The sequence below is a fragment of the Anabrus simplex genome, chromosome 1 (assembly GCF_040414725.1).
Source record: "Anabrus simplex isolate iqAnaSimp1 chromosome 1, ASM4041472v1, whole genome shotgun sequence".
Taxonomy (NCBI): Eukaryota; Metazoa; Arthropoda; class Insecta; order Orthoptera; family Tettigoniidae; genus Anabrus; species Anabrus simplex.
In genome coordinates, this window is record NC_090265.1 from 1,613,378,156 (window position 1) to 1,613,400,346 (window position 22,191).

Here is a 22,191-nt window from a genome sequence, read left to right on the forward strand (position 1 = left end):
CCTTGTTCCTATTTAGGTCTCTCAAGCTCTGTTGAATTCTGACCTCAAACTAGGTCTCCCATTTCATGAGCATCAACAACCTCTTCATGTTCCAGAACCTTATCATTTACTTCTTTCCATTGATAGAATTGTTCAGTATGTTCCTGACATCTTTCTGCCTTGCTTTCTTTCCCTAGAAGTAATTTTTCATCTGAGTTCTTAATATTTATTCACACACCAAGCTTTTTCTTTCTCCAAAGATTTTCTTGATTTTCCTACATGCAGCATCTACCTTTTCTATAACCATGCAGCCTTCAATACCCTTGCTCTTCTCTTTTAGCCATTCTTCCTTAGCTGCCCAGCACTGTCTATCAATTTCAGTCTTTAATCACCTGCATTCTTCTCTGCCCTCCTCATTTTTTGTATTCATGTACCTTTGCCATTTGTCAATCAGGTCTAGTATCTCCTCAGTTATCCACTGACTCTCACTTGATCTTGCCTTTCTTCAGCAGCCTTACGGACCTCATTCCTCATGACTGACCACTCTTCATCTATTGTGTTTCCTTCAGCCTTTTCATTTAGTCCCTGTGCAACATATTCCTTGAAACAATCCCTCTCTCTCTCTTTCTTCAACTTGTCTACATTCTATCTCCTTGCATTTCTTTCTTTCTTTCTTTCTTTCTTTCTTCCTTCCTTCAATTTCTTCAACTTCATATGGCATTTCATGACCACCAAGTGGTCACAGTCTACAACTGCTTCTGGCCAGGTCTTGTTATCAAACACCTGAATCTCTGCTTAATCATAATGAAGTCTGCTTGATATCTTCCTGTTTTCTTCAGTTCCTGTCCAAGTATACAGCCCTCATTTGTGGTGTATGAACCAAGTATTAGCAAGGACTAAATTATGATCGGAGCAGAATTCTACCAGCCAACTTCCCCTTTCATTCCTTTGCCCCAGTGTTAATTCTCTTATTACTTTCTCTTCCTTGTTCCAACAATACATTCCAGGGTTAACATATAGAACAAAATCTGCACGGAGTCCAGTTCAAAAAAGAAGAAACTGCCAAGCTTGTGTCTTATGACAGGCAAGCGATAGCATAGATATATTCTACTTCCCATCCACAGGAATATCTTTGGATAAAACTGCCCCATCCTGTTAAAAAGTGGAACAGAGCCAGATACTACTGACAAATTATTACAACTACATAAATGATAACTACCCCTGTATTCAATGAATTAACAAACTCACTTTTGATTTTTTATGGTATTTTCACTCTCCTTTTCTTTGGCCCGTAACTTTTTTATTATATTGGAATGCTGCAGTTGTTGTTTGGACAACTTCTCCCCTTCTTCACGTAACTCCTGAATTATTTCATCTTTCTCTGCTACAAGGGATTCTAATTCTCCAGCAGACAGCCGAGAAGCAGCCTCCAACTTGGCTTGCTGAAAAGAAGATCCCCAACATTAAAGCTGTAAGTAACAGAAAGGACAAAACAGTGACAAATAAGGTCAAATACTCATCTTTCTATACTCTACTTTGTTATAGCTAATAATGTGTACACAATAAGAGATTTTTTAATTTTGGTACGTTCTCATTTGGTATTCAGTCTTAAAACTTACCTCTAGTTGTTTCCTCAAGTTTTCTTTATCCCGGATAGCTTGCTGGAATTTGCACTCTAATGATGAAAGTCTCTGAGTATATTCTTCTGCCACTTGATGAATATCCTGACTCTCAGCAACTTTTGAGTGCAGAGCTGCATCCAACTGACTGAAAATATAATAAACTTTAATAGAATGGTATATTTGAAGAAATTCAATAACACAACAATCATATACAATAAAGAGTAATGACTGAGAACACCTAGGATGCCATTAAATAGATAACCAAAAGCTTAAACAAGAATAGTATATTCCAATCTATTTTTTAAAGCTATTCTGTATATACATGGATAATCTCGGCACCCAAATTTTAGAAAAGGGAATTTCGACAAAGAAAAAAATGTATTTGTATAGCTCTGTTAAATAATTCTATTCAAAACTGTATATACTACAATATAACAAGTTATAAAGTTATGAAGCAACTCATTGTGCTGTAAGAAGTAGTAGTACAATTGTAGTACAATTCAGTAGCAATTCAAAATACACTGGCGTCTGGTATACAGCACCAATTTGTGAGAGTAAACAGGAATTTTTCTGATGGAAATCAATAATTTTTTTTCGTAATTGGCTGGGAGATTTTTGAAAATGCTAGTTTCTCTAAAAAAACTTCAGTTATTTAATTTTTAAAAACATGTAGCCTTACAACCCATAACTTTTCCTCCTCTTGCTATTTCTATAACTTTCAACAGACACATTTCGCTCATAATCATACATCCATGTTGTCTCTTTTCAGTCACATAATCACATATCCTGTTTACGATTTTTTTTTTTTTTCCCCCTGTGAAATGCTCGGCACTTGTCTGTTCAAGACAAGCATTATCTTTTCCTCCAATCATAGCATCCCTTGTTCATATCATCCTTTTTCCCCACAGCATGATTACTAATTTGTTCTTTTTTTTTTAGCATATGTCATGGAGATGAGCTACATGTACCGGTCTGTGATCATGTTGTCTTGGGTGTAGGTGTAGGGAAGGCAGTGGTCGTGGCTTTGAGAAAGGTACCATCCTAGCAATTGTCTGCAATAAAAAGGGAAAACATGGGAAACCATTTTGAGAATGGCTGACAGGTAATTCGAACCTTCCTGGCTCCCGAGAACAAAGTTAGCAACCATAACTGGCCAATATAAATTTTCTCTCATAGTGCACTGGCACTGCTGGTGGCTACAATTAGCCTACATAGTGGCCTCCATTTCATTATGCACTGGTCATGCGTCTTGGTAGGTGTGCTAGGTACCAACTGATGAGCCCAGCCTAGCACACGGGGGCCAAACGCTGGCAACCAGGAATGAGTTAGCTGGAAAATTTATAATGTCCAATAATGGACCATTCATATTGGTATTATAAATTTACTCATTCGGAACAAATATTTCAGATTCCCTATGGGAATTAACATCTATATCATAACTGGCCATGGCGCAATGCACTGAGACAATCTGTTCGGTCTACAAGTTTGCTCTGACGCTTCAATGATGTGAAGCTTCCTGCAGCCGCGAATGACTTAAAACAAGAACTCACCTCAGCCATCCTAAACACGTGCTACAACTTAAACTGATGCCACATGAATGATGCGATAAATACGCAACATAATCCTCCCTTGCGATGGGAACAGAGTTCCAGCAGAAAGAGCAGAAAAATATTAACTCCAAGATTTCTGTATACAGAGTGGTCGGAAACAACGTGAACTGGAATAACGAGCATTAGAGGGTTGGTCATACACAAAAATAATTGAAAAAAAATTAGATATCCTGCGCAATTGTCATTTTATCAGTTGCTGAAGTTAGCCAATCAGATCGCTTCGCAGGTGAATTCAAGTGGTTTGCGAGGCAGTGTTGCTAAATCTGCACGTGCCTTATGACTGGCTTGAGAGCGCCAATAGAAAAAATAAACTTCTCCTGGGGTGGGACTCGAACAAGGACTTCCCTGCTGATACGCTTGTCCCATAGCAAGTACGCTATGGTGGCATTGGCTGAAAACCATGGTGTGTTAGTGTTTGATGCACATTTCTCGGTATGGCTCTCAAGCCCTGCACCTACTTCTCACTATGTGCATATACTGTATAATGCATTTTGTCAATCCTTTTCCAACATATATATAAGATGGCGAATGTGATTATGTAAATGGCTACTTCTACTACAGTACCATCACCATACCATATTTACTCGAATATAAGTCAACCCTGAATGACCCCATTTTTGAAAAGACTTCCTAAGAATATTCTTTATTCACTTACCAGTACTATTCCATGCCATCATTATCTTCATTGTCACTACTATAATCATCACTGTCTCACTAGTGTTGCTGCTTTCTTCATCTGGACACTCTTTCCACAAGCTGTCATCTTCAGACCCATCCATGGCATTGGATAAGCAGCACTTTTTGAACACATTCACAATAGGTTTGGGACAAATATTTCAGGTTCCCTATGGGAATCAACATCTGTATCATATGATGACCAGGCAGACATTAATTTTTGAAAATGAGCAAGTCTCTCATAGTACATTGGCGTTGCCAGTGACTCAAGTAGCCTACGCAGTGGCCTCCACGATATGCCATCCATCTTGGTAGGTGTGCTATTTACCAACTGATGAAGTAATAGATGGTATTAGTGATCATGAAGCTGTTTTTGTGGTAGTTAAAAATAAATGTGATAGAAAGGAAGGTCTTAAAAGTAGGACTGTTAGGCAGTACCATATGGCTGATAAAGCAGGTATGAGGCAGTTTCTAAAAAGTAACTATGATCGGTGTAAAACGGTAAATAAAAATGTAAACAGACTCTGGGATGGGTTTAAAGAAATTGTTGAGGAATGCGAAAACAGGTTTGTACCTTTAAGGGTGGTAAGGAATGGTAAAGACCCACCTTATTATAATAGAGAAATAAAGAGACTAAGAAGGAGGTGCAGACTGGAAAGAAATAGAGTTAGAAATGGCTGTGGAAGTAAGGAGAAATTGAAGGAACTTACTAGAAAATTGAATCTAGCAAAGAAGGCAGCTAAGGATAACATGATGGCAAGCATAATTGGCAGTCATACATATTTTAGTGAAAAATGGAAGGGTATGTATAGGTATTTTAAGGCAGAAACAGGTTCCAAGAAGGACATTCCAGGAATAATTAATGAACAAGGGGAGTGTGTATGTCAGGATCTTCAAAAGGCAGAAGTATTCAGTCAGCAGTATGTAAAGATTGTTGGTTACAAGGATAATGTTGAGATAGAGGAAGAGACTAAGGCCAAAGAAGTAATAAAATTTACATATGATAACAATGACATTTACAATAAGATACAAAAGTTGAAAACTAGAAAAGCGGCTGGAATTGATCAGATTTCTGGGGATATACTAAAGACAATGGGTTGGGATATAGTACCATATCTGAAGTACTTATTTGATTATTGTTTGGCCGAAGGAGCTATACCAGATGAATGGAGAGTTGCTATAGTAGCCCCTGTGTATAAAGGAAAGGGTGATAGACATAAAGCTGAAAATTACAGGCCAGTAAGTTTGACATGCATTGTATGTAAGCTTTGGGAAGGCATTCTTTCTGATTATATTAGACATGTTTGTGAAATTAATAACTGGTTCGATAGAAGGCAATTCGGTTTTAGGAAAGGTTATTCCACTGAAGCTCAACTTGTAGGATTCCAGCAAGATATAGCAGATATCTTGGATTCTGGAGGTCAAATGGACTGTATCGCGATTGACATGTCTAAAGCATTTGATAGGGTGGATCATGGGAGACTACTGGCAAAAATTAGTGCAATTGGACTAGACAAAAGAGTGACTGAATGGGTTGCTATATTTCTAGAAAATAGATCTCAGAGAGTTAGAGTAGGTGAAGCTTTGTCTGACCCTGTAATAGTTGAGAGGGGAGTTCCTCAGGGCAGTGTTATCGGACCTTTATGTTTTCTTATATATATAAATGATATGAGTAAAGGAGTGGAATCGGATGTAAGGCTTTTTGCGGATGATGTTATTCTCTATAGAGAGATAAATAAGTTACAAGATTGTGAGCAACTGCAACGTGACCTCGAAAATATTGTGAGATGGACAGCAGACAATGGTATGTTGATAAACGGGGCTAAAAGTCAGGTTGTGAGTTTCACAAATAGGAAAAGTCCTCTCAGTTTTAATTACTGCGTTGATGGGGTGAAAGTTCCTTTCGGGGATCATTGTAAGTATCTAGGTGTTAATATAAGGAAAGATCTTCACTGGGGTAATCACATAAATGGGATTGTAAATAAAGGGTACCGATCTCTGCACATGGTTATGAGGGTGTTTAGGGGTTGTAGTAAGGATGTAAAGGAGAGTGCATATAAGTCTCTGGTAAGACCCCAACTAGAGTATGGTTCCAGTGTATGGGACCCTCACCAGGATTACCTGATTCAAGAAGTGGAAAAAATCCAAAGAAAAGCAGCTCGATTTGTTCTGGGTGATTTCCGACAAAAGAGTAGCGTTACAAAAATGTTGCAATGTTTGGGTTGGGAAGAATTGAGAGAAAGAAGACGAGCTGCTCGACTAAGTGGTATGTTCAACAATAATAAAGGTGTTTCAATTTATTCCACCTATTCAATACTTATATTTTCACTTATAGTTGTTACATAATTAAATTCTTAGTTACATGGGACATGTTTCGCCCTCAATTAAGGGCATCTTCAGCCTAAATACAATAATCAAAAATACAACTAAATTAAAAGTGGAAGTTAAATACAATCATCAAAAATACAACTAAAATAAAAAGTGGAAGTTAAAAGTTTAGTCTGTTATTAAAATTCGGAACAATAAAAATGTGAAAAATGATCAAATAAAAAGATGCTAATGGAAAACTGTCTTATGATTAAACTATAATCTTGTCGGAGACTAAAACTTCTATTAAAATTCTAATTAAAACAGTTCATATAAAATATTGGAAAATCAAAGTGGTAGTAATAAAAAGCCAACGACATGAGGGCGTGTACACAAGCATAAACTTGATTGTCATGAATACAATCTTTTCAAGGCCGCTGATGAAATTCGTAGCAAGTAAGGCAGTAGCGTCTATTGAAAAATTGTAAGAGGCCGTTAGCACCGGTAGGTAATAAAATGGCTGAATTCTTGCCAGAAAATGTCAACAGATGCAGAAATAAGTTTTCTGTAAGAGAAGGAAAAGAAGAAATAAGAAATTGAACGTAAGGAGAGAATTCAGTCTTACATAATTTTGAAACAGATGAGGACTTACATGTAAGTGGAAGTTGTTATTTGTTAACTACTGTTGAGTTGGTTGCTGCCCGTCTGTTGGCTCTGAGTCTGGTGTTATAACTGTGCTGCAGAGGCGGTAGTGAACTCGGAGGGGAAGGAATAGGGGAGTGCGGAAGGGAGGAGAGGATGGGTGGAGTCAAATGTGACGAGGCTGACAAAGGGGCGGAGTCAACTGCATTGCTGGAAGTAGGCCTAATATCTGTAGGTATGGGAGGAGTATTAGGGTTTGAAGAATTAAATATATTAGGTATCCTAAATTTATTCGAACTAACTGACTTTAATAATTCCGGCATTAATTCATGTAGCATACTTTTATTGTCCGTGGTTTCATTGAGATTCTTTTGCTTATTGTACGTCTGATCTAAATAGATGTATAAACTTTCTAATTCGTTCAGCATTCTTCCTTTTTGTATGTTTCTAATTATTGCTAAGTCTTTCTCTATGGATTCAAATCTGTGACCAGTCTCCCTCATATGCAAACTCATCGCTGAGTATTTCCTATGTTTTTCCGCGTTAACATGTTCCATGTATCTTGTCATAAAATTTCTCCCAGTCTGTCCAACATATGAAAAATTACACTGAGTACATTTAAGTCTGTATACTCCCGATCCTAAATAACGATTCTTATCATAATTAACTTTTTTATGATTAAAGAATATGGACTGGTTAGTATTAGTAGTTCTAAAAGCTATATTAAAATTATGTTTCTTGAATACGCTAGTAATCTGGTGTATAGCTGGATTATTAAAAGTGAATGTAGCATACTCAGTTTTTTTGGTCTTTTCTGGTATCAGATTCGTAGATAATTTGTTCTTAATTTTATTGATTAATTTGTTGATCATTTCTATTTTGAAACCATTTTGTTTAGCGAGGTATCTAATATAATTTAATTCTTTCTTCAAATTCTTGGGAGATAGAGGGATTCTAAGTGCTCTATAAATTAGACTGTGAAAAGATGCTTGTTTATGTGAACTCGGGTGTAAAGAGGAATTGTTTATAGTTGTAGATGATTGTGTCGGTTTTCTAAATATTTGGAAATCAAAAGTGTTAACCTTACGCGTAACTGTTATATCTAGAAAATTCAATGAGTTATCGACTTCGTCCTCTCTCGTGAATTTCAAATTAGGTTCGATTTCATTTAATTTATTTAAGATTTCTTGACTATTAGTGACATCTTTGTTTATGACCAAAAAAACTGAGTATGCTACATTCACTTTTAATAATCCAGCTATACACCAGATTACTAGCGTATTCAAGAAACATAATTTTAATATAGCTTTTAGAACTACTAATACTAACCAGTCCATATTCTTTAATCATAAAAAAGTTAATTATGATAAGAATCGTTATTTAGGATCGGGAGTATACAGACTTAAATGTACTCAGTGTAATTTTTCATATGTTGGACAGACTGGGAGAAATTTTATGACAAGATACATGGAACATGTTAACGCGGAAAAACATAGGAAATACTCAGCGATGAGTTTGCATATGAGGGAGACTGGTCACAGATTTGAATCCATAGAGAAAGACTTAGCAATAATTAGAAACATACAAAAAGGAAGAATGCTGAACGAATTAGAAAGTTTATACATCTATTTAGATCAGACGTACAATAAGCAAAAGAATCTCAATGAAACCACGGACAATAAAAGTATGCTACATGAATTAATGCCGGAATTATTAAAGTCAGTTAGTTCGAATAAATTTAGGATACCTAATATATTTAATTCTTCAAACCCTAATACTCCTCCCATACCTACAGATATTAGGCCTACTTCCAGCAATGCAGTTGACTCCGCCCCTTTGTCAGCCTCGTCACATTTGACTCCACCCATCCTCTCCTCCCTTCCGCACTCCCCTATTCCTTCCCCTCCGAGTTCACTACCGCCTCTGCAGCACAGTTATAACACCAGACTCAGAGCCAACAGATGGGCAGCAACCAACTCAACAGTAGTTAACAAATAACAACTTCCACTTACATGTAAGTCCTCATCTGTTTCAAAATTATGTAAGACTGAATTCTCTCCTTACGTTCAATTTCTTATTTCTTCTTTTCCTTCTCTTACAGAAAACTTATTTCTGCATCTGTTGACATTTTCTGGCAAGGATTCAGCCATTTTATTACCTACCGGTGCTAACGGCCTCTTACAATTTTTCAATAGACGCTACTGCCTTACTTGCTACGAATTTCATCAGCGGCCTTGAAAAGATTGTATTCATGACAATCAAGTTTATGCCTGTGTACACGCCCTCATGTCGTTGGCTTTTTATTACTACCACTTTGATTTTCCAATATTTTATATGAACTGTTTTAATTAGAATTTTAATAGAAGTTTTAGTCTCCGACAAGATTATAGTTTAATCATAAGACAGTTTTCCATTAGCATCTTTTTATTTGATCATTTTTCACATTTTTATTGTTCCGAATTTTAATAACAGACTAAACTTTTAACTTCCACTTTTTATTTTAGTTGTATTTTTGATGATTGTATTTAACTTCCACTTTTAATTTAGTTGTATTTTTGATTATTGTATTTAGGCTGAAGATGCCCTTAATTGAGGGCGAAACATGTCCCATGTAACTAAGAATTTAATTATGTAACAACTATAAGTGAAAATATAAGTATTGAATAGGTGGAATAAATTAAAACACCTTTATTATTGTTGAACTGTTAAAAATTTTTCAATACGGACCTAAAATGAGGTTTATGACATGTAAGTGGTATGTTCCGAGCTGTCAGCGGAGAGATGGCGTGGAATGACATTAGTAGACGAATAGGTTTGAATGGCGTCTATAAAAGTAGGAAAGATCACAATATGAAGATAAAGTTGGAATTCAAGAGGACAAACTGGGGCAAATATTCATTTATAGGAAGGGGAGTTAGGGATTGGAATAACTTACCAAGGGAGATGTTCAATAAATTTCCAATTTCTTTGAAATCATTTCGGAAAAGGCTAGGAAAGCAACAGATAGGGAATCTGCCACCTGGGCGACTGCCTTAAATGCAGATCAGTATTGATTGATTGATTGATGTAAAGAAGAGGGCATATAAGTCCCTGATAAAACCCTAACTAGAGCATGGTTCCAGTGTATGAGACCCTCACCAGGATTACTTGATTTGAGAATTGGAAGAAATCCAAAGAAAAGCAGCTCGATTTGTTCTGGGCGATTTCCGACAAAAGAGTCGCGTTAGGAAAATGTTTCAAAATTTGGACTGGGAAAACTTGGGAGAAAGGAGACGAGCCGCTGGACTAAGTGGCACGTTCCGAGCTGTCAGTGGAGATATGACGTGGAAAAAAAAAAAATGACATTAGTAAACGAATATGTTTGAGCCCAAATTAGCACATTTGGGCAAAATGCTGACAACCAGGAATGAGTTATCTGGAAAACTTATAATGTCCAACAACGGACCAACTATATTGGTATTATAAATTGACTCATTTGGGACAAATATTTCAGGTTCGCTATGGGAATCAACACCTATATCATATATACATATGACAATCTTTCTCAGACTGTCACTGCAAACTGTTTGCAATGTTCAGTGCATCCAGTTCTGCATGTAGGAGATGGTCCTTCGTTAAGCACACAGAGGGACACAGTCTGCACTGGAGCAGGTGAGATGTTGCCTGCTTGACTCTGCATCCACACATCACTGTCTCAATGTGGTAACCCCACTTCTGAAGATTTCTCTTTTACCTCGTAACACCCGAAAGTAGCCTGTTGAGCAGCTTCCAAGTTAACCATTTCTCTGTATGATCAGGAGGAAAAGTCTCATTTAGTGTGAGCCAATCCATTCTATTCATGCACCTTGCACGCTACTTATCGATTCGGGCTCAATGAGGTGTCCCTGTTAGAGCTTTTGTTGACTTGAAACTTTTCCTCAATTATAGTCTTGGTCGCTCCAGCTCATAGCCACACATCTTCATCTCGTTTCATGATGCTACCTCTCACTAAATGTCAGGAGGTGCAATCCCAGCAAGGCAGTCTAGCTTCTCGAAAGTTGTAGACCATAGATATCCCGTGATGATGCGACAGGTTTAACTGAGCAACACATCAACCATTTTAGCATGGCTGGAATTGTTCCATGTTGGGCATGCACACTCAGCTGGTAGAGTAACACAGCACGAGAGCAGCATATGCTACAGGATGATGCTATGCTAGTGTTGTTCTACTCAGCAACAAAAGCCCACTTCTCATCAATCCCATGTACAGTTCATACTTGCTCTGAAGGCCGTGCTAACTTTTTTTTTGCTAGTTGCTTTACGTCGCACCGACACAGATAGGTCTTATGGCGACGACGGGACAGGACAGGGCTAGGAGTGGGAAGGAAGCGTCCGTGGCCTTAATTAAGGTACAGCCCCAGCATTGCCGTGCTAACTAAGTGTCTTGATTTGTATAATCTTCTGTATGATGGGAAAGTCATTTTGTTTCTCTTGCACATACTGAATAACTTGCCCCTCCAATCAAGAAAATTTTCTTTCTTAGGTCTGCTGAAAGATGTATGATGAAATGAAGTTTTTTAACTCCTCCTTCATTTGATGCAACTTACAAATGTACACTATCAAGACATCAAATTTTCTTCCTGCCACACAGCTGTTTGTGGCTAAGGAGTAAGTACATATTCTAAATTACCTTAGTGTTCTCTGATATAATTATTTCTCTTCTCATTCATTCTTCAATATATCAATGTACTTTTCTTCATAGACATCCTGAGAGATCACTATGGGCAGTGATTTTCAGCATTATAAAATCAGAAATTTAGCTGATTTGAACATTTAGCATTTTGTAGTGTTTATACATTTGATTTTATAGCATTCTGGAGAAAAAAAATAATAAGTTGTGGGATAATACTGCTAAACAAGTAAAGTCTTTGAAAATGACATTAATGTGAAATTAAAATCATGTTTGTATAAGGTTAATAGTGAGATAAAAATCCAAAAAGTAAATTGTGCATTATAAATTAGCCAACAGCTATAGCCATGTTGAAACACCAGATCCCATGAGATCTCCGAAGTTAAGCAACATTGGGCGTGGTCAAGACTTGGATGGATGGCCACGTGCTGTTGATGGGGGGTAAGGGAATGGAGGAGCGGAAAGGAACTGGCCACCCTAACGTATGTAAACTCCGGCTCAGGCAGACCTGTGTGGAGGTTCAGACCTGCCTTCGGGCAGAATACACCCTTACCTTACCTTATTATAAATTAAATTAGGTTAAACAAAGACAAAAATAGAACAATTGATACAGGATAAGCATAACATATAAAGAAAGAAAAGGAGAAATTTATGCGGACGCAAAATCAGAATAGCGGATGCAAAATCAGAATAATAGAGAGAAAATAAACAAAATTAACTTAAGTCATGTAAGTTCATGAATCAGTAACACTGTTGAATGAAATATTTGGTTCTGTCATTCGCGTTCTCCTGTCACTTACACTGAAATACCTTTCAGCATTTATGGTGTTGGTAGGAACCCAAATACATTGCAAAGCTTCTTGGGCAAACTCCGGGTATTTGAGCTTAACTGCCAACAGCATCTGCAGGCAATCTACATCATATTTATTTTTCTGCATAATTTATACCAGTTGGGAATGAAAATATCCATATCCCTCAACAAATCTATCCCCATTAACATCACAAAAAAATGGGATCTTTCTTTTACTTCCACTTAAATATTTCAAATCTATTGACAATACTCAGCCAGCAGCGACAGGAGTAAAAAGCTCGCCAAAACAAACTGTTACATTTTCTAGAATAAAACAGAATAGAATACTCCTATCCCCTAGTTCCGGTTCGCCTGAAACTAGGGAGAGAGCATTCGTTTATTGCAATTCACATTTAATTCGATACATGCATTAACTTCTCATTTTTACAATTACTGTATTTGACTTAACTAACTATTATTTATTTTCCCCCAGATGTTAACAATGTTATTTAGTCTAAGATAACACGTATCTGCCCCTTCCTAAGCTTATTTAGTGCTTACTTTTAAGCCACAAGTCTTATAGAGTTATCCAACAATTAGAATGTACATTATGACTGAACTGAATAAGACTGAATGGGTGAATGACTGCATGAATTACTGAATGGATGATTTCATGACTGAATTGTGTTCATGCGCGAATGAATCAATAACACATTTCTCACCCGGCCATTGATAGTAATTAACTGGGGAGAGGGAATTGATTGATTGATTGATTGATTGATTGATTGATTGATTGATTGATTGATTGATTGATCGATTGATTGATTGATTGATTGATTGAAGTAAACATTCCATTATTAATGAATGAAATACGATTGCCTAAGTGAGTGAATGAATGAATGAATGAATTAATTAATTAATTAATTAATTAATTAATTAATTAATTAATTCCAAGTCCTCTCTCCCAGTCACAGAGAGTCACCAACTGGGGAGAGAGTTTCATGAATTATGAATCTAATAAATGGATGATTCCATGATTGAAATGTGTTCTTGATTGGATAAATTGATGAAATGATTTGAACATTCCATTATGAATGAATGAAACATTGACTGCCTTAATAAATGTACGAATGGATGGCTGAGTGCATGAATGAATGGATTGGATTCCAAGTCCCCTCTCCCAGTCACAGTTAACCATCAACTGGGGTGAGAGTTTCATGAATGAATGAATGAATGAATAAATGAATGGATCGGTCGGTCGGTCAATTAATCAATCACTTATACATGGGCATGTCCTATCCTACTTCCCTTAATTATCCAATACATCATTAATGAAAACTGTGAAAAATATTGGTTATAATTTTTTAATTTGAATTTAATTAAAGAAGAATTGTATTATAATATCTAAACATAATTTGATTTAGGCCTAACTAACCATCTTTGGTATTTTTTATAACCTTAATTCCTTTTATAAAAACCTTTCTTCTTTTACTTATATTGAACCTTTATTAAATCCTTATCAAAATTAATTCATTAATCATTATGCAGTTTGATCAGCAAGTTGGCAATCACGCAAAGATCTTATGAACTCTGGGTAAATTATGAGTAGCTTCTTCCACATCACCAGTATATTTTCACTGAATGGACATCGTAAAGATGGACAATGCAGATCAGGGAAGGACACTGGAGGACGTCATTAACAGCAGAACGTATCTCAGTAAGACAAAATGGAAGAGGCTCGCCAACAGTACCTGGGAAACTGGAACTGTAAAATGATGATGATGTCCATGGTTAATCAATTAATCTTTTTAGTTTATTAAACGTTGTAACGTCGGAAATTTACAACCCTTCGTAAGTTCAATATTTGAGAGTCTCTCTCCTACTATTAAGTCTTTTACGGCCCTAATCATTTTGACAACACTATTCTAGCCAGCTTCACAACAGCCCGCATGCTCACTCAATCAAACACTTTCGCATATTTTTTTACCATGTGACTGGTTTTTTTTTTTTTTTTTTTTTTTTTTTTTTTTTTTTTGTGCACTTAAGCATACACTCCATACACATGTTTATCATTTTTCTTTTTACACTTCCATTTGAAAGAGAGTCCATGAATTGCAACATATCTGTGGGTAACCATCCTCAAGCACACCTTTGTAGCACATCCATAAAGTTAACAACTCATTCCATAACTTATGTACAAAAGGGTAGGAAGAACCCTCCAACTGGCTAATTAAATTACTACAGTACTTGTGACTGAGACCTGAGTCATAAATTTAGCCTAACAATGTATTTAAAAATAATGACATTCATCATTAAAAATATTTAGGGGGATGAAATACAAAAGTTGAAAACTAGAAAAGCAACTGGAATTGATTAGGTTTTGGGGGATATACTAAATTTAATGGGTTGAGATATACAGTAGTACCATATCTGAAGTACTTATTTGATTATTGTTTGCACAAAGGAACTATACCAAATGAATGGAAAGTTGCTATATAGTAGCCCCTGTGTATACAGGAAAGAGTGATAGACACAAAGCTGAAATTTTTTTGCTATTTTGCTTAACGTCGCACCGACACAGATATGTCTTATGGCGACGATGGGATAGGAAAGGTCTAGGAAGTGGAAGGAAGCGGCCGTGGCCTTAATTAAGGTACAACCCCGGCATTTAAAGCTGAAAATTACAGACCAGTCAGTTTGACATGCATTGCAAGTAAGCTTTGCGAAAGCATTCCTTCTGATTATATTAGACACGTTTCTGATTATATTATAACTGATTCAATAGAAGGCAGTTCGGAATTAGGAAAGGTTATTCAACTCAAGCTCAACTTGTAGGATTCCAGCAAGATATAGCAGACATCCCGGATTCGGGAGGTCAAATGGACTGTATCGCGATTGACCTGTCTAAAGCATTTGATAGGGTAGACCATGGGAGACTAATGGCAAAAATGAGTGCAATTGGACTAGACAAAAGAGTGACTGAATGGGTGGCTATATTTCTAGAAAATAGAACTCAGAGAATTAGAGTAGGTGAACCTTTATCTGACCCTGTAATAATTAAGAGGGAATTCCTCAAGGCAGTATTATTGGACATTTATGTTTTCCTATATATATATAAATGATATGAGTAAAGAAGTGGAATCAGAGATAAGGTTTTTTTGCAGATGATCTTATTCTGTACAGAGTAACAAATAAGTTACAAGATTGTGAGCAACTGCAAAATTACCTCCATAACGTTGTGAGATGGACAGAAGGCAATGGTATGACAATAAACGGGGTTAAAAGTCAGGTTGTGAGTTTCACAAATAGGAAAAGTCCTCTCAGTTTTAATTACTGTGTTAATGGCATGAAAGTTCTATTTGGGGATCATTGTAAGTATTGTAAGTATAAGGAAAGATCTTCATTGGGGTAATCACATAAATATGACTGTAAATAAAATGAGGGTACTTAGGGGTTGTAGTAAGAATGTACAGGAGAGGGCATATAAGTCTCTGGTAAGACCCCAACTAGAGTATGGTTCTAGTGTATGAGACCCTCAAAAGGATTACTTGATTCAAGAACTGGGAAAAATTCAAAGAAAAGTAGTTCGATTTGTTCTGGGTGATTTCCGACATAAGAGTAATATGTAAATCAGGTGCCTGATATTATTTCAAGGTTAAACCCATGGCTGATGATGCCTGTATGTAAAGCAAAACATGTACAATTTTAATTAACATGTCAATGTAAATCAACAAAGACAAGATTTATTGTATTGATTAGGTGGTCAAATTTATAAATTAACTTACTGTTATTATTTCAATCAAATATCATCAATACGGATCAAAAATGATATTTATCACATGTAATAAGAGTAGCGTTACAAAAATGTTGCAAAGTTTGGCCTGGGAAGACTTGGGAGAAAGGAGATGAGCTACTCGACTGAGTGGTATGTAAAGAATGAGTGGTATGTTCCGAGCTGTCAGTGGAGAGATGGCGTGGAATGACATCACTAGACGAACAAGTTAGAGTATTGTCTCTGAAAGTAGGAAAGATCACAATATGAAGATAAAGCTGGAATTCAAGAGAACAAATTGGGGCAAATATTTGTTTACAGGAAGGGGAGTTAGGGATTGGAATAACTTCCCAAGGGAGATGTTCGATAAATTTCCAATTTCTTTGCAATCATTTAAGAAAAGGCTAGGAAAACAACAAATTGGGAATCTGCCACCAGGGCAACTGCCCTAAATGCAGATCAGTAGTGACTGATTGACTAAACTGCTGTTTAACAAATTTTCATTCAGAGATTGATAAAATAAAAATTTAAAAAAAAAAAAAAAAAAAAGCATCCTAGTACGCGTTAGCATTTTCCTCACATTGAAACCATGAATTCCAGCGTGTGAGCACACGGAAAGGAAATCTGAATTACTGCTGGAAGATTTGGATAACTTTTCTTGAGAAAATACATGTAAGCACTTTTCATTTATCTTGAATGTAAGAAAACCATTTTTCATTTTGGATACAAAATGATTTAGTTCCAACATTTCTTTTAAAATCACATCTCCAACTATGCCTTGTGCATAGAGCACTGAAAGTGCATAAGATGGTCACCAATTATAGTCTCCTATGCCTTAAAGCATGTCTCCATGTATTGAGCTGATCTGATACCAAACCAATCACATTAATTTCATAAGAGATACCATATTTTTTAAAGTGTCAATGCCTGCCCTGTTATTAGTAGTATCATTTGCTTTGTCAAGGAAGCTACAACTACCTAGAAATACCTCCTGGTTTGCTTCACCATATATGTTCGGAATAAAATTGAGGAAACACATCTTCCCTGCCTGTCAGAAGTCTCGTCTGCAACTACAACAATTGGTTTTCCTTGTAGCGCTCCTTGATCTCAACGTTCATTGCTTCTTGACAGTGATGTATATATTCATGTCACAATATATTGTACTTGTCTTTGGAGATCCACAAGTCCTGGCATGTACCTGGACGCAGAATTGAAATAAATGAGCTAAAGCTACTTTACACACAAGATTTCTACCATACTACAATAATTAATATTGGGCATTTAATACGGTTTTATGTTATTTTACCCCCCTAAATTTAATTTAATTTTTAGTTTTCATACATTTCAGACATCTTTCGTAAAATGCAAATGCGGAAATATCCTCTATAATTCATGACACTCTCTCTCTCTTAGTTTTGAAGAATTGGATGTACTTGGTGCTCACTTTGACAAGTACTCCAGAATAAACATCTGCAAAATATTCCCTGTGTCTTTAACAAAAGCACTTTTTCCTATTTATGAGCATTTTTCACTTTAATCATTTTTGTGAAAAATCACCACCCCTAAACATCACTCATTTCCAACAACTTCTTTTTGTTGCATCATTTGTATATCTTGCATCATTTGTATGGTGGCTTGCTGCTTTACTGCATATTTCTCCCTTTCTGATTTATTGTTAAAACATTCTTTTATACTGACATGTGTCCAGCTTTTGATGTGCTTGTCTAAAAGCCCTCCTTCTACCATTCCAGATGCTGATCACTCAATTTACACATTAAAATTCCACTATCTGAAATAAAAACTTTCCTGCTTATTATTTTCTGCCAACTGTTTTATAGATATATTTGGCCTCACCATCTCAGCACTTGTTGACTTGACATATATGAAGGGAATGAAAGCGACGGTTCAGCAACGAGTTGCTGATGTGAAGAGCAGTGACATGAGCTGCAGTGTGATCACTCTACAGTTCGTACAGTGTGGAAAAGGCATAGCACATCTTTCGGACAGGTTAGATTGCGACATGATATGTGTGATCTCACAGAATGTGACGATAGTGAATTTCTGTTTTGAATTTCCGCAAAACTATGGTCAAGCCATCATAAACATTCCAAGGCTGTACAAACCCCTCAGCTGCAGTTTCCAAAAGAAAAGAAAAGATTTTATTTTTTAAATTCATGGATTTTACACTTGCTGTTGTTTGAGTCATCAGTCCACAGACTGGTTTGATGCAGCCCTCCACGCCACCCTATCCTGTGCTAACCTTTTCATTTCTACGTAACTACTGCATCCTACATCTGCTCTAATCTGCTTGTCATATTCATACCTTGGTCTACCCCTACCGTTCTTACCACCTACACTTCCTTCAAAAACCAACTGAATAAGTCCTGGGTGTCTTAAGATGTGTCCTATCATTCTATCTCTTCTTCTCGTCAAATTTAGCCAAATTGATCTCCTCTCGCCAATTCGATTCAGTATCACTTCATTTGCGATTCAATCTTATCCATCTCACCTTCAGCATTCTTCTGTAACACCACATTTCAAAACCTTCTATTCTCTTTCTTTCTGAGCTAGTTATCATCCATGTTTCACTTCCATACAATGCCACGCTTCACACGAAAGTCTTCCTATACCAATGTTTGAAGTGAGCAAATTTCTTTTCTTAAGAAAGCTCTTCCTTGATTGTGCTAGTCTGCATTCTGTCATCGTTAGTTATTTTACTAGCCAAGTAACAATATTCATCTACTTCCTTTAACCTTTTAAGTGCTGAATTACCAGTTGAGTGTTTGGTACCTCAGTGCTGAGTTTTTTCATTCGTATGTAAAAAAATTTGTAGAAGCCTCAATTCTTAACTTATCAGTGGGGTGATTAGCTTAAAATGTTTATAAATGTTGGTTGATTATAAATCTAAATGCAAATGGGAAATCCTACACTTATGTTCAATATTATTTTGAGAGAAAACAAAATTACACTTATGAGCCCAAAATTATATTTCCTAAACTCTGTAGGCAACTAATACATATAACTTCTTAGAAGTATATAAGTTGATATTTTAAAATACTTTCCAAACCTGGAATAAGGTAATAGTTAAATGTTTTCTACTGTTTTTTGTGATGTCGATTTGTTCAACTATCTGCACCAACTCCACTGGTAAAAAAGTTTCTAAAAATCAATGAATTTCGGGTCGTCATCAAACACTACTTGGCCCTCAGAGCCTGTCATAGTTACTTGAAACTCTGGTGAAGAAAGGTAATTCGTCCGCCACGAAAATAGTGATAAAATAGCTTTTGTACTCACCGTGTTTTTCTTTTTTCGTTTATAAGGACGCTCTGTTTCTCTCTTATATACAATATTTTCGGCACACACTCTATCACTCTCACTTTCAAAATCGCTTAACAATTCCTTAAAATGATCATCTCCATAACCACTTTCTGCTGCGGTTAATAACTGAAAGATTCTGTGATCGCAAATAACATAGCTACAAGACCAAATAGATTGTTGATCCACCATGTTTGTTTACATCACAGATAAACTCCACACACGTCTACAAAAAGCTCTGCAAGTTGCTTCCCGAAGCTATAATCTCTGATCAATTAGTTCTACGAAATGCCCAACAGATGGCAGAACATGTCAGAGATCAAATTCGCACTCGAAAGTGAACCGGGAAACTCAAAAAATTAAAATTCTCGCGCACCGTCTATAGACGGGCGTAGCACTGGTGGACAGGCCGCGTCAGCCCGTCTATAGGCGGGCGTAGCACTCATCGGGTTAAGACTTTATTTCCTAATTTAATATTTCCAGCATCACCTGCCTTCACTTTACAAAGGTGAAAAATAAGAGTATCCTCCTAATTCAATATAATAAATATTCCGTCACCTGCCTTAGTTCGACTGCACTCCATTACTTTTGTTTTCGACTTATTTATTTTCAACTTGTACTCCTTTCCAAAGACTTCGTCCATACCATTCAGTAGCTTCTCGAGATCTTCTGCAGTCTCAGATAAAATAACAATATCATCGGCAAATCTCAAGGTTTTGATTTCCTCTCCTTGGATTGTGATGCCCTTTCCAAATTCCTCTTTGATTTCCTTTATTGCCTGTTCTATGTAAACACTGAAAAGGAGGGGCAACAAGCTGCAGCCTTGCTCACTCCTTTCTGGATTGCTGCTTCTTTTTCAAAGCCCTCGATTCTTATCACTGCAGACTTATTTTTATACAGATGGTAGATAATTCTTTGTTCTCGATATCTGATCCCAATCACCTTCAGAATCTTAAATGGCTTGGTCCAATCAACATTATCGAATGCCTTTGCTTGTCCTTCTTGATTTGATCCTCTAAGATCAGACCTAAAGTCAGGATTGCTTCATGTGTTCCTACATTTCTTCTGAAGCCAAACTGATCTTCTCCCAACTCAGCTTCAACTTGTTTTTCCATTCTTCTGTAAATAATACGTGTTAAAATCTTGCAGGCATGAGGTACTAAACTAATGGTCATCACCGGCTTTCTTGGGAATAGGTATAACAACATTCTGACGAAAATCAGATGGGACTTCTGTCTCGTACACCTTACACACTAAATGGAATAGCCTTGCCATGCTGGTTTCTCCTAAGGCAGTCAGTAATTCAGAGGGAATGTCATCAATTCCAGGTGCCTTGCTCCTATTTAGGTCCCTCACAGCTCCGTCAAACTCTGACCTCAAAATTGGGTCTCCCATTTCATCAGCATCAACAGCCTCTTCTTGTTTCAGAACCAAATTGTCTACATCTTCACCTTGATACAACTGTTGAATATGTTCCTGCCATCTTTCTGCTTTGTCTTCTTTCCCTAGAAGTGGCTTTCCATCGGAGCTCTTAATATTCATACACCTAGATTTCCTTTCTCCAAAGATTTCCTTGATTTTCCTGTATGCAGCATCTACCTTTCCTAGGACCATACAACCTTTGACATCCTTGCACTTCTCCTTCAGCCAGTCTTCCTTAGCTACCTTGCACTTTCTATCCACTTCATTCTTTAATCACCTGTATTCTTTTCTGCCCTCTTCATTTCTAGCATTCTTGTATTTTCATCATTCATGAATCAAGTCTAGTATCTCCTGAGTTATGCACTGATTCTTAGTTGATCTTTTCTTCCTTCCTAACATTTCTTCAGCAGCCCTGCTGACTTCATTTTTCATGACTATCCACTCTTCCTCTATTGTGTTTCCTTCAGCCTTTTCATTTAGTCCTTTTGCAACATGTTCCTTGAAACAATCCCTCACACTCTTTTCTTTCAACTTGTCTAGATCCCATCTTCTTGCATTCTTTCCTTCAATTTCTTCAGCTTCAGATGGCATTTCATGACCAACAAGTTGTGGTCAGAGTCCACGTCTGCTCCTGGGAAAGTTTTGCAATCCAACACCTGGTTTCTGAATCTCTGCCTAATCATAATGAAGTCTATTTGATACCTTCCAGTGTCTCCAGGTCTCATCCATGTATAAAGCCGTCGTTTGTGGTGTTTGAACCAAGTATTGGAAGGACTAAATTATGATCAGTGCAGAATTCAACCAGCCGACTTCCTCTTTCGTTCCGTTGTCCCAATCCAAATTCTCCTACTGTATTACCTTCTCTTCCTTGGCCTACCACTGCATTCCAGTCTCCCATCACAATTAGATTCTTGTCAACTTTTACATATTGTATTAAGTCTTCTATCTCTTCATATGTTCTTTCAATTTCCTCATCATCCGCTGAGCTAGTAGGCATATAGACTTGCACTATTGTGGTGGGCATTGGTTTGGTGTCTATCTTAACGACAATAATTCTTTCATTATGCTGGTCATAGCAGCTTACCCGCTGTCCTATTTTCTTATTCATTATTAAACCAACTCCTGCATTTCCTCTGTTTGATTTTGTGTTGATAATTCGGTAGTCGCCTGACCACAAGTCCTGTTCTTCCTGCCAACGTACTTCACTTATACCAACTACATCTAACTTTAGTCTATCCATCTCCCTTTTCAGATTCTCTAATCTACCACAACGATTCAAACTTCTAACATTCCACGCTCCGACTCGCAGAATGTCAGTACCCATCTTCCTGATGATCGCCCCCTCTCGTGTAGTCCCCACCCAGAGATCCGAATGGGGGACTAGTTTA

General features: G+C 36.9%; 1 protein-coding gene across 2 annotated transcripts in view; it reads right to left on the reverse strand.

Annotated features, from left to right (window-relative positions):
* The window catches only part of LOC136858596 (TATA element modulatory factor), a 335,705-nt gene that overhangs the window by 160,858 nt on the left and 152,656 nt on the right, over window positions 1-22,191 (reverse strand). For both annotated transcript variants that reach the window (XM_067138270.2, XM_068225630.1), the window contains exons 9-10: window positions 1,599-1,746; window positions 1,228-1,421 (exon numbers count right to left, since the gene is read on the reverse strand). In XM_067138270.2, coding sequence (XP_066994371.2) covers window positions 1,228-1,421; window positions 1,599-1,746 — 342 coding nt within the window. The remainder of the gene's footprint in view (window positions 1-1,227; window positions 1,422-1,598; window positions 1,747-22,191) is intronic.